This window comes from Eleutherodactylus coqui, chromosome 13 (genome assembly GCF_035609145.1).
Source record: "Eleutherodactylus coqui strain aEleCoq1 chromosome 13, aEleCoq1.hap1, whole genome shotgun sequence".
NCBI classification, from domain to species: Eukaryota; Metazoa; Chordata; class Amphibia; order Anura; family Eleutherodactylidae; genus Eleutherodactylus; species Eleutherodactylus coqui.
The window spans coordinates 56,403,403-56,416,981 of NC_089849.1; the positions used below are offsets into that span (position 1 = coordinate 56,403,403).

At 42.8% G+C, this 13,579-nt stretch overlaps 1 protein-coding gene across 2 annotated transcripts in view; it reads right to left on the bottom strand.

The window, feature by feature from the left end:
* Positions 1–3,515, bottom strand: part of TOX2 (TOX high mobility group box family member 2) — a 147,403-nt gene extending 143,888 nt beyond the window's left edge. The window contains exon 1 of one of the 2 annotated variants that reach the window (XM_066586577.1): positions 3,289–3,515. In XM_066586577.1, coding sequence (XP_066442674.1) covers positions 3,289–3,387 — 99 coding nt within the window. In that variant the 5' untranslated portion in view covers positions 3,388–3,515. Of the gene's footprint in view, positions 1–1,379; positions 1,533–3,288 lie in introns of those variants that run through there. The other variant, XM_066586578.1, reaches the window with a different exon arrangement.
* Positions 3,516–13,579: the final 10,064 nt, after the last annotated feature.

A 13,579-nucleotide genomic window follows, 5' to 3' on the forward strand; every position in this document is an offset into this window, starting at 1 on the left:
AATGCTTTGAGAAATACAGTGCTTGTATTATTGGATGCATTTATGGAGGCAATCTTAACGTTTCTCTTGGGATATTGAAGCATCCCACATTATGACTATTTCTGAGTAACTAATGGGATTTATAGCAAAGTGGCCAAAGTGGCCAAGACATACTTCATAGGTATACCTATATATTCTATAAGTATAATATGTGCATATAATACGTACGGCATGTGTACAATAGGTATAATTTACATGCATACACATGTACGCACACACATACGTATACACATGTACATATATAGGGACACATGTATAAATATTTACATATTGCATAAGATATATATATATATATACATATATATATATATATATATATATATGCAAATAGACATGTAAATGCACATACCCAGTATATATCTATAGAACTATATATATATATATATATATATATATATATATAAAAATATATTATATATATATATATATATATATATATATAATTATGCACACTAATAAATATATATATATATATATATATATATATATATATATATATATATAGGGTTACAGTCACATATAGATTTGTGGATAGGTATGTATATAGTATGTGCAAACATACATATACAAATTGGAAAATGTGTGACTTGCTTCAAATAAATGAGCCAAATCCATATAAATAGACCTAAATAAAGAATAAGTGCCTTCTATTTCCTTGTAGCCGCGAACTGTTTCCTCACAGAGCAATTCATTGTATTCCTCCCTTGCAGTACAGGGGAGAGCATTGCTTGTACCCAGAGCTGGCACTGTAAATAGGGCTTAAGCAGGGTAAACAGAGGTATTTCTAGTCCCCGTAACTTTTGTTCTGACACAAAGGCCTTGTGATGATCTGTCACCATGAGAATAACTCTCGGAAGGCAGCGAGCACAACGCCTGCACCCTCCACAGCCTCGGTGCCCACTACCGCCTATAGGATACTACTAGAATATCTTGTTGATCAACAAATGCTAATTGATTTCTTTTTTGGGGTTCAAAAAGGAGTCCAGAACTGTCTGCTTTGTGCGATGAAGGACCCCGGATCAGTTCAGCCCTATAGAATTAAAACCTTATAGCACTCAATGTGTCAATTGGCACAACTGGTCCTGATACAATGTGCTTCGGTGGGCTTCCATAGGACTGTGGGTTGGTCTAGTAACTCACGGTGCACAAAAGAATGATAAATTCAGCTCGGCTACATTGTGTTTAGTGAGTATAATGTGCATCTAAACAAACAGTAAACACCATACATGAGCCATAATACATGATACAAAGCACGACAGTATATAGGACATAAAGTCTAACCACAATACAATGTAGACCATCTGGAATATAAAGGTAGAATATAATAAAGCAATACTCACCCTAAGATATTTGTCTAAAATCCGGAACATGGCAAGATATAGTAGATCCACCAGAGTAGTGAACACCCTCTATTATTTAGAACACCTCTGGCACGTCTGCCTATATGCACTGCAAGTTTACTATGAACCCAACTAGCACATAAACGAGGACATTTTCCTGTTAGATGCCGCACCATAATATCTGACATCTCAAATTGTTTTCCTCAATTGTGTGTCAGCTCACCTCAGCGGTATAAGAAGATACAATGCGGAAGGACAGGTTTATTTCTTTTCATTTTTTTTCTTTTTTAGTTTTATTTTATGCTTGGGGTTGCAGGGGTTAAAGGCAATCGCATTTCCATACACATGGAAATGAAGGCGTGATCTTATAATCATTTATTTTTAATGGCCAGAGAAGGGAGGGGAGGGTGGACAGGGCTAGGAATGATTTTAGGGGGGATTTGGAAGTGGGAAGGACAAAGTGTAGCCAATAGCAGTCAATGAGAGGAGTTGTAAGGTGTTTGTATTCCTTAGGAAAGATCTCAACCAACCATGCCTGGTGTCTCAGGAACTTGTCACCTGTTTGGGACTAAGGGAATGACACATTGGAAGTCATAGAAAGGTTAGCGTGACGAATCTCTATGAATTCGTGGTGGGCAGCAATACTACTTTATCTCTATGAATTATTGGTGGCCGTTAGGACCACGTCTACTCGATGAATTTATGGTGGTCAACACAACTACCTCTACCTGGTTGAATACTGCTACTATTGATGGTGGCCACAATAACTACTCTACCTCTATGAATTCTTGATAGCTATTATGACCACATCTACTTATGGTGACCACTGGAATTACCTGTAGTGGCAGGAATTTATGGCGCCAACCTTGACCTCTTCTACAATTTATGTATTCATGCTGGCCACCACGACTACTTCTACCTCTGTGAATTTATGGTGACCACCATGACTTCATCTACCTTTTATCAATTCATGCTGGTCACCACAACTACTTCTACCTGGTGGCCACCTTAAAAACCCACACCTCTGTCCATTTATGATGTGCATTTCAACTATGCACCCATCTATTAATTCATGGATAACACAACTACACGTACCCCTGGGTATTCACGGTGGGCATCACATCTACTCATACCTCCTAAAAAATTCCCATTGAGTATCACATCTGCTCATACCTCTTTTTATTCCTAGTGGGCATCACAAGTTTCTGAACCTCTCAAAATGTATGTTGGGCATCCAAACTACTTGTACCTCTATTAATTCATAGTGGTCGTTCCAAAGTCCCTCTGATGAAAACCGTAACTGCCCCCCACAGTATCTTCATACTACATAGTAGTATGTTCACCCAGTCCCTCCATGTTCCTGTGCATGTTCTACAGCATGGTCTATAACTGAGGACTCAAAAATGTCCTGTGCAAGACTTGCTTGGAATTTACGAGCGATGTGACCGGTTTCCTACGTCTTCGGACCACTATCTACAAAGGACATTTCTGCAATCAGTGGGTTAAACAAGCATCCCTGCCTGATAACAACCTGCTCTTCCTTGCTGCTGTCATCCCAAGTGCTACACTCCTGTCCTGCAAGTTCAGAGCATGCAGCAAGCTAGAACCCTCCAGTAAAAAAAAAGAAAAAATGCCCAAATGTAGTAGAGCGGACCAGACCAGCAAGTGGTGTGCCAGCCGGCACCACCTTGCTCATGACATGTTACACAGCGCAAACCAACTTCTGACTGGCGAACTCTTTCTAATGATCTGGTTGCAGCATCCATCCCAAAGCACCACTGGGCACTAAGAACTCAAAGTTACCATCCACCACCGGTCTTAACCCTTTCGCACCCAATAAGCAATAAGAGCAAGCAAGAGCAGAGCAATTGTCATGAGCAGATGTGGCAGCAGAGTGTTAACACTGTACCTTGTTGCAGTGATAAAAGTCCAGGGGGCTGAGGCAGGTGGGGTCTGTAGATAAGGTGCCCACGCTGGTGGGGGCAGGAGGGTAGAACCTAACGTCCATCACAAGGCGGCCGGAGGGGCATTAAAGCAGCTTGATGTTTTGTGTATAGATTTTTTTTTAAAAATGTCTCTTCTTCAGGCTCCTGTGAGCTGCACTGCCTCTTGCTGAGTGTGTGTGTGTGTGTGTGATAGAGGGAGGGAGTCTGTGTCTATTGTTTGAAACAACAAGACAGAGAGGGAGAGAGAGAGAGAGAGGAGGGAGAGGGAAGGGGTGGGGGGGTTGGGCATCATTTATTCTCCTTCTCTCAAACATCCGTTCTGTGGTCTCTCTCTTTCTCTCACTCACTATTTTCAGCCCCCTCTCTCTTTTCTCTCTTGTTCTTTCCCAGGCCTCTCTCCCCACTCACTCTCTTTCCCTCTTCTTTTTTTTTTTTTTTATTTTCGCTCTCCCTCCTTCTCCTTTTTCTTTTTATTAACTCTTTCCTCGCCCCCACTTACCTTGTGCAGCAACTCTTGCAAATTATTTGCTTGCTGGATTCTTCACTCGGCGTATTAATAGTTAACGATACTTTAGTCGCAGAGCTTACAGTTCCTTATCCGGAATGTGTATCATTATTATCCCTTTAATGTAAGTTTTCCTATTAACACCTGCTGTACTTAATAGATTACAGGACAATGTAACACATTTACCCAACCCCCACCCCTTCATTCTTCTAGCTATCTACAGATGTAGCGAATGTTAACTTGACATTTTACGCTTTAGGACAACTTAACTACAATGTGCTACAAGGCTGGAAAAAGGAGTTCTGTTAAATGTGCCTGTCGTGTTAATTGGGGTTTTCTGGTTAAAACTATTGATGACGGATAGGTCATCAAGAGTTGATCGCCGCGAACCCACTGCACATGATCACTGGGATCGACTGATCACCGAGTTTGCTGTCAGTGCAGGGCACCGGACATTGTCATGAAGGTTGAAGGTGGAAGTGTCATAAAGGGCTTCACCACATTGGAATCAATAGGAGTGCTGCCTTTTATTATACTTCTGGTTCCAACACTAGGTTTGGATGCAGAAGTGTAATAGGAGGCTTCAGCACACATTAATTTCAATGGGAATGAAGCCCTCTATGGCACTTCGACCTCCGACCCCAATGGCAATGGTTGGCCGTGCTACACTGGTAGTGGGCCAGGTGATCAGCTGATCACAGGGATTCTGAGCGGTGCATCCCTGATGATCAACCTATCCTGAGGTTAGGACATCAATAGTATTTACCCAGAAAAACCCTTTAGATTGCTACACCTATATCTATTAGAGATGAGCGAGCATACTCGCTAAGGCATATTACTCGAGCGAGTAGTGCCTTAGCCGAGTATCTCCCCACTCGTCTCTAAAGATTCAGGGGCCGGCGGGGGGCGGGGAGCGGCGGGGGAGAGCGGGGAGGAACGGAGGGGAGATCTCTCTTTCCCTTTCTCCCCGCCGCAACTCACCTCTCACCCGCGCCGGACCCCGAATCTTTAGAGACGAGCGGAAAAGATACTCGGCTAAGGCACTACTCGCTCGAGTAATGTGCCTTAGCGAGTATACTCGCTCATCTCTAGTATCTATCTATCTCATATCTATCTATCTCATATCTATCTATCTATCCAGGGGCGTAACTATAGAGGATACAGGGGATGCGGTTGCACCCGGGCCCAGGAGCCTTAGGGGGCCCATAAGGCCTCTCTTCTCCATATAGGGAACACCGTACTATGAGTAAAGCATTATAGTTGTGGGCCCTGTTACAAGTTTTGCACCGGGGCCCAGGAGCTTCAAGTTACACCTCTGTATCTATCTATCTATCTATCTATCTATCTATCTATCTATCTATCTATCTCATATCTCTCTATCTATCTCATATCTCTCTATCTATCTCATATCTATCTATCTCATATCTATCTATCTCATATCTATCTATCTATCTATCTATCTCATATCTATCTATCTATCTATCTATCTCATATCTATCTATCTATCTCATATCTGTCTATCTATCTATCTATCTATCTATCTATCTATCTATCTATCTATCTCTCGCTATAGCTGTTCATTCATTGTACAGTACAATTCCTTTGTAGGTTTCCAGCAGCTACAATTTATCATAATGCTATGATTGCGATATTAATTATTCATTTTTGTAGCAATTTGTGTCTCTTTCTGGACATTGTTTGTTCTTCTCTAACATTTATCTATTTAAAAGAATTTCCAGCAGGTTAGAATATATTTTATGATATAAGGTTAATATCTTCTATCTGCAAAAGAAGGAATTTGCACTAGTGAAGGTGTCCCATTATTGGTCAAATCTCCTGCAAAGTTGCACCCTGTATGATTAATTATCCTAAATAGTATTGAGTGAACTGAACCAATGGAGCGCTGTTCAGGGCGAATGTTACTAAAAGATTATTTCACGATGAACCCGAACCTCAGGAGGTTCATCCCGGCTGAACCCACAAAGGAAGAAGGTGATGGCGGTGGTTCCTCCTCTTCTTCGGCAGTGTTGTTTTGCAGTGCTGGGCTCCTAGGTTCAAATCTGACAACATCTGTATGTACTTCATATGTTCTTCCCGTGTTTCATAAGAATCACCTTTGTTTATATAGCACATGCTGTCACTTGATATTTCCTGTCCCCGTTGAGACTCACAACCTATATTCACCTATTAGCATGTTTTCGGAGTGTGGAAGGAAACCAACACAGTGCAGTGAGAACAAGCCAACAGATGTTGTCCACAGTCAGATATGAACCAAGGACCTAAGCACTGCAAGGCAACAGTGCTAACCACTGAGCCACCATGTTGTTTCTGCCTCCTTTTCCACAATGAATGTATACACTATATAAAGAAGATTTTCAAACAAACACAGGAGAACTTGCAAGCTCCATGATGATGTTGTCAGATTTGAACCTAGGACTCCAAGGCAACAATGCTAACAACTATGCTTGTACTTCTTCCTCCTCAAACAATATATGCACTATATAAATAAAGGTGATTATTATGTAGAAGAAACCCGCACAAACATGGGGATAACATATAATCTCCACACAGATTATGTCAGACTTGATCCTTAAATCACAGCCCTGCAACCCAACAATGCTATCTGCTGAGCCATGGATCCACCACCACTGCTTGGCCAGAGTCATAATTTTAGTGGTACTGGTGAAGTTTCAGTTTGAACTAAGGCAACGTTTTTTCCAAAATTCAGCAAATTGGTCTAACAAAACTTTTTAAAAGTTCGCTCATTTCTTATCCTAAAGAAATTTTAGCACATTTTTAAAAGTACCTACTCTGTTAAAGGGGTCATCTGATTACTTCTAGCTATCTGGTAGGTCCACCAATGTCAGTTCTGCTGTTGGAAATCTTTATTTTTCTTGCATTATGTGGGATTCCATTGAAATCAATAAGCCATCCATGTAATGTCCAGATAAGCAGGGTTCTCCAGAGATGCTCTTCGACTACTAGAGAGAGGAGGGCTCCAAACCCAAGGGCTTCCCATATTGCATCTATATACTCCAAACCAATGATAACTGGCATACCTGAAAGTGATTGCTCATACTTTACCGCTATTATGTTACAATCTTTTAAAGTGCATTCAGGACAGATAATAAAGCTTACATTTGTTCTTAGACTTAAGACAATTTTACCTTATCAGATGATTGAGCTCCAGATTTTCCAATTGTGAAAGCAAACAGGAAGTTGTAAGCATTGTCAGCCATTTTGGAAACTATGGAGGCTTTAGTCACTCAGTCACCCACCTACTGTATATACTGAGTGATCACTTAATCCTCTCTCCATGCTTGTCATTCTTGTGCAGGTTTGCTCCATAGTCATATTCTTTCCCCTTCTGTGCCTACTTTGATTAGTACACAAGGGGAAAGCATTCCTACATTGAGATAGGAATGTTCACATGACATCCCACATGCCTCCAGGGAGCAACATATGAAAACTCCTTCCATTGATTTCCCTGTATTTCAAATATAAACACATTCTACAGTTGCAAGATAAAGTAAATGAACCCTTTGGAATCACCTGGGTTTCTGCATTGATAACTAATAAAATGTGGTATGATAGTTATCTAAGTCACAGTTATAGACAAACACAACTATGACTAAACTATTAACGCACAAAGAGTTGTACTATTCATGTCTTATATTTAGCACATTCTGTAATTATCCACAGTGCAATGAGAAAAGTAAGTGAACCCCTGCATTAATGACTTCCCAGAGAAAGCGGAATCTCACCCTATGACCGGCCGGTGACCCTTGCGTTTCTGTCTGCAGTCTTTTTACCTGTATTGCGGATGTGCCAGCCGGCGCACATGCGCAGTACAGATAATTCCGCGCTGTCGTTAGGCAAAGACGTGGATCCCATAACCTTTCCGCAATGATGATTGTGGAAGGGCCATGGGTTGGACTGCTTCCATTGACTTCAATGGAAGCAATCCGTATGGAATCCTTCTAGGAATAGAGCATGCTGTGATTTTTTTCCCCGCGAGCAGAGAATTGCAATTGATTTTCCCCCATGGGCAGGATAAATTGCTTTTCCATAGCATGCTATGGCAGTTATTTGCTGTGGAATCCGGAGGCGGATGTCCACTCTGGATCCCGCAATGCAAATCTGGACGTGTGTAGGTGGCCTTAAGGAGATGAGATTGGAAGTGTGAGTTTCATGGGTGTTTTGTCCATTAAATAAAGGTACACAAAGCCTGGTTGCTGCCACCTCTATTTTTCTCAAGATAGATTGGTTGATGTGAACCATGCTTCGAAATAAACAACTTTCAGAAGATGTGTTATAGAAGCACATGAAGCTGGAAAAGGACTTGGGTGTACATCAATCTATAGTTAAACTAATTATCTATAAAATGAGAAGATTCAGGACTGTGTTACTTTCTGTAGAAGTGGGCAATCTGCTAAGATCATTCCAAGAGCACAACAGAAAACCTGAAAGAGGTAAGAAGGAACCCAAAAGTAAGCCTCAGTCAGACGAGGGGATATAAGTGCGTTTTTCCACGTGGAAGAAAAACTGCATGTGCAGATGAAAATCTGCATGACCACGTCCATTGCCATCCATATGTTCTTTCTTTGACAGGTGCGAATTCTTGCCCGCACTGGTGTTGCAGACGTTTTTCCGTGTGGAAATAAGCGTGGATTGCCGCTCGTCTGACTGAGCCCTTAAGAGCAAAGGACCTACAGAAGACTTTACACAATGCAAAAACCTCTGCTTATGTGTCCACTATTAGAAAAACGCTGAACAAGAATGGTGGTCATGGAAGGACATCATGAAGGCAGCTGTCTAAAAACAACATTGCTTCTTGTCCCTAATTTGCCCAAGACCACCTGGATGTTCCTTGTTGCATCTGGAAAAGTGTTCTATGGACAGGTGAGATAATAGTGGAACTATTTTAGCACAAATTCACAATGCTATGTTTAGAGAAAAAAGTCAACTACACACCAACACCAAAACCTCATCCCAACAGTGAAACTTTATGGAGGGAGCATCATGAATTGCAGCTGCTTTGCTACCTGAGGGCTTGGAGTCCTTGGGATCATTGAGGGAACAATGAATTCTAAGGTGTAAGAAAACATTTTACAGGACAATATAAGGGCTGCTGTCCATGATCTCTAGCTGAAGAGATGTTGGGTAATGGAACAAGACAATGACCCAAAGAACACAAGAAAATCAAGTAGTGAATGGTTGAAAAAGAAGAGCCATGTTTTGGAATGGCAAAGACAAAGTCTTGACCTTAAAGGGGTTGTCCCGTGCCGAAACGGGTTTTTTTTTTTCCAATAGCCCCCCCGTTCGGCGCGAGACAAACCCGATGCATGTTGTAAAAAAAAAAACGTCCAGTACTTACCCGAATCCCCGCGCTCCGGCGACTTCTTACTTACCTTAGTAAGATGGCCGCCGGGATCTTCACCCACGATGCACCGCGGGTCTTCTCCCATGGTGCACCGTGGGCTCTGTGCGCTCCATTGCCGATTCCAGCCTCCTGATTGGCTGGAATCGGCACACGTGACGGGGCGGAGCTACAAGGAGCAGCTCTCCGGCACGAGCGGCTCCATTCGGAAGGGAGAAGACCGGACTGCGCAAGCGCGTCTAATCGGGCGATTAGACGCTGAAATTAGACGGCACCATGGAGACGGGGACGCCAGCAACGGAACAGGTAAGTGAATAACTTCTGTATGGCTCATAATTAATGCACAATGTACATTACAAAGTGCATTAATATGGCCATACAGAAGTGTATAACCCCACTTGCTTTCGCGGGACAACCCCTTCAACCCTATCGAGATGCTGTGGCATGACTTGAAGAGGGCTATGCTTATAGTCCAAGAGTGGAATGGTCCAAAATTCCACTTCAGCTTGTGCGAATCACATTTGCAGCTACAGGAAATGGTTGCTGATTGCTTCTAAAGAGAGATCGACAGGTTATTAAATTCCAAAGGTCACTCGCTTTTACTCCCTGCATTGTGGATGTTTACTCAATGTGCTTAATGAAAGGCATGAATGACACAACTGTTTGTGTTATTAGTTAGGGCCCTTTTACATGGAAGATTTATCGTTCAGACTCTCGTCGGACCATGGGAAGCTGAACAATAATTGCCAGCGACTGAACGACGAAGAATAAGGCTGGGTTCCCACGGGCGGAATCTCGTCAGAAATCTTGCGGTTTAGCCGCAGTGAAAAACCGCAAGATTTCCGCAGAATAACCTCAGCTTCAAAACCCGCGGTTTTGGAGTGGCTTGGCAACATGCTTTTCCATTGCGGCCCGTGCTCCCATGGAGAGGAGTGAGGCCGCAATGTAAAAAAAAATAGACATGCTACGGTCGGGGAATCCGCACTGCAGCACTGGCTTCTGCCGGGTTTCTCACGACGGATTGGCCGTCCCATGTGGATGAGATTTTTGACAAATCTTGTCCACATGGCTGGCCAATGCAGTGATTCGCGGCCGCAGGCCGACTTGTCGCACTGAAAGCCTGCACGGAATTTCCGCGGCAAATCCGCCCTGTGTGAACCCAACCATATTCATTCACTTATTGTTTGATGTTCTGTTTTTTGTAAACAATGACTGCATATATAAGCATGACCGCATTTGCAAAGATAGGATATGTGAGTGCAACTCACATCTAAGGTCCATGGTGCATGCAAAGATAGCACCTGTCCTATCTTTGGAGCGTGCCTTCCATGGACTCCTATGGGAGCTGGATAACATGCACCTACGATTGTGTGAACGGCTACTTCAAATAGCTAGAATTCACCTGTTCATGCCATCTTTTTCACATGTGAGGGGCAATCTTTTTGCACGCCTATTCGTTTGCGAAAAAAGTGTTCATGTGACCGAGGCCTCAATGTGCATTTAGACGGAATGATTATCATTAAAAAAAATAGTTTTAACCCTTTCCAATCCACTGTCGGACATCTGAAGACATTCTGATTGAAAGCTGTACGCAGTTCCGATGCCGGAAGACGTCCGGCAGGGTATTCTTACTGTATATTACTGGCCGCTCTGTTGTTGGGGGGCCTCTACAGCATGTCCCATGCTGCAGTACTGGCTCTAACCAGCAGATGGCGCCATTGTATAATGGCAGAAAGAGAAAGCCAGCTAGTAAACCCTGAATCCAAAATTGGATTGCAAAGGGTTAACGAGAGAAAGTGAACAATAATCATTTGGTCTAAGCGTGAGCCAACGACCGAACGACAAACAAGAGTTGTTCACTTTTTGTTCATTGTTCATTTTATGCAGGCATAAAAACCATCATTGGTTTGTTCGCTTATCTTTTGGTCTAAATAGCAATTGTTCAGTCTTTTACATTCGCTTATACAGTGCATGTGAAAGACTGGATGAAATGTGATTGTTCCCAGCAAGAGAAACCAAGTCATCTTGTAGATATGATAGCTTTTAATGGCTAACAAAAATACATGATGTTAATGCGAGCTTTAATACGAAAATTTTTGAAACCGAAGAAGAACCCTACATTGGTCCGAATGCTCGCTATTACATCATGTATTTTTGTTAGCTATTAAAAGGTATCATATCTACAAGATTACTTGGTGTCAGGACTGGTTAGGAACCAGGGGGCACAGAAGTCCCTACACCAGCCCTTCCCTCTGTCTCTGCCTACTTGCCCCCCTGGGCTAAACCCCAGGACGACAACTGGGCGGCACTAAGGGGAACCCTGTGACAGAAGGGACAGAGAAGACCAACTAACAACAAAACAACTGATAAACACAAAACCTCAGAGTAAGGAAAAAGCTGGGTCAAGCCAAACAGAAAAGTCAAACCAAGGGAGAGACAAGCTCAGAGTCAAGGAATAGCCGAGTCAGACAACTGGAGACAGACAGACGTAGTGGGTGTTAGCTGGACAGGACCAAATCAAACACTGGCACTGGGCTCCAGTGTCAGCCGAGCTAAATACAGGAGTCCCTGCCTACGGCGGGGTGGAGCATGATGATGCGCCGGCCGGTGATGCTATAAATCCAGCCTTCCTCCAACCGCGCCTCCTAACAGGAGAGCCCCGAGCTCAGCCAGCACGGATGCGCCTTAGTGCGCGGCGAGGCCCGCACCGCTGACCAGTCTGAGCGTCCACCAACACGGGGAAACCCCGAGCAGTGACGACCACCGACAGCATCGGGAAGGCCAGCACGCCCACGCTGAAGACCAACACCCCAGTGGTGAACCTCCTCCTGACACTTGGTTTCTCTTGCTGGCTACAATCACATTTTGCTCTACTGGCTAACACGGTACCAAACTTTTTTCATTAAAAATTAAATGATTCTCATTTGACCAACGATGTATCTGTCTATCTAAACAGGCCGCCTGAGAGTAAACGAGCTAATGGTGACATCACTCGCTCGTTCGCTCATTTAAATGAAAAAATGAAAATCGTCTCATCTAAAAGGACATATATTTTTTAGGCTGTCATTGTGACTTATATGAAGATCAGACCACAGAAATCCAGTCAATTCCAAAGGGTTCAATTACTCTTTCCTACAACTATATAGTACTATTCATAGTCAATTATAAAAATGTTTGTTTTTGTTAGATTAGTAGAAGCTTCCAGTAAGCATCTGTGTTCCTGCCGTAAATGCTTATGGTTCTACCAAACTGAGCTCACCAAAGGCCTCTATGGTGGTCTACGTCTACTTCAATAGAGCCACAGGGTACAACAAGGTCTGGTGAAAGTGATTACAATCTGTGTGCATATACTATATAGATAGATATATCAATATATGTATAATTACAGACGATAGAGAATATTCTTGTCACCTTTCTATACAGATGATATTGATTTTGATGCGTTCATACATCTTTTATAAGTAATATACTGTGGACCATCTGATGCACCAATAACTTATGAAACAGATGGGAGAGTGGCAGCACTCCCCTTAGTAAGGGCTCCTACATATGAGCGGGTTTTTTTGCGCAGGAACATTCTGCATGCTAAACGCGGACAATATTACCCATTGATTTTAATGCGTTCATTCTCATTTCTTTTGTTTTTGAGCTCACGGTTCTCACAGGCGCAAAAAAAGAAGGAATTGCTCTATTTTTTTGCACACCATGAGCCCCATAGAGGTCTATGGCAGGTGCATAAACACACACATCTGCATGCGTGGGTAAGCGGAAACCACTGGAAATACCAGCAATCAACCGCACTAGGTAATTAGCCATTTAAATCAAGGCGGGGTGATTCCCCCGCCCATATGAATGAGTGGCGTCTGTGTAAGTACGCACAGTATTTGCACAGTATTATTCTCTGTGCAAAAAGGTTGCGCAGGAGCGGGCGTATTTTGATATACGGTCATCTAAAGCTGCCCTAATTGGAAATACAGTTAGTGGCGCTAGATCCACTGGTTCCACTGTCCCGAACCCAAAGTAGATCCAATACTTAGAACCGCACACACTGAGATGGAAATGCTGATCATCATGTAGTCAGCTGAGCAGGGGGAAGTTTAAGACTTTTTTGCGTCACTCATCCCACTAGCACTCCTTCTACTAATCTAAATTAGCTTGGTAGAAAAGGCCGCAGCAGCAACTGCTTATTAATACAATGTTCAAATAAGCATTCAACATAATAAAGATATTAAATAACAGATAAACAAAACATTCCGACATTTCTGATACATTAAATATAGAGATGAGCGAACGTACTCGTCCGAGCTTGATGCTCGGGCGAATATTAGCGTGTTCGGGATGCTCGTTACTCGTAATGAGTACCACGCGA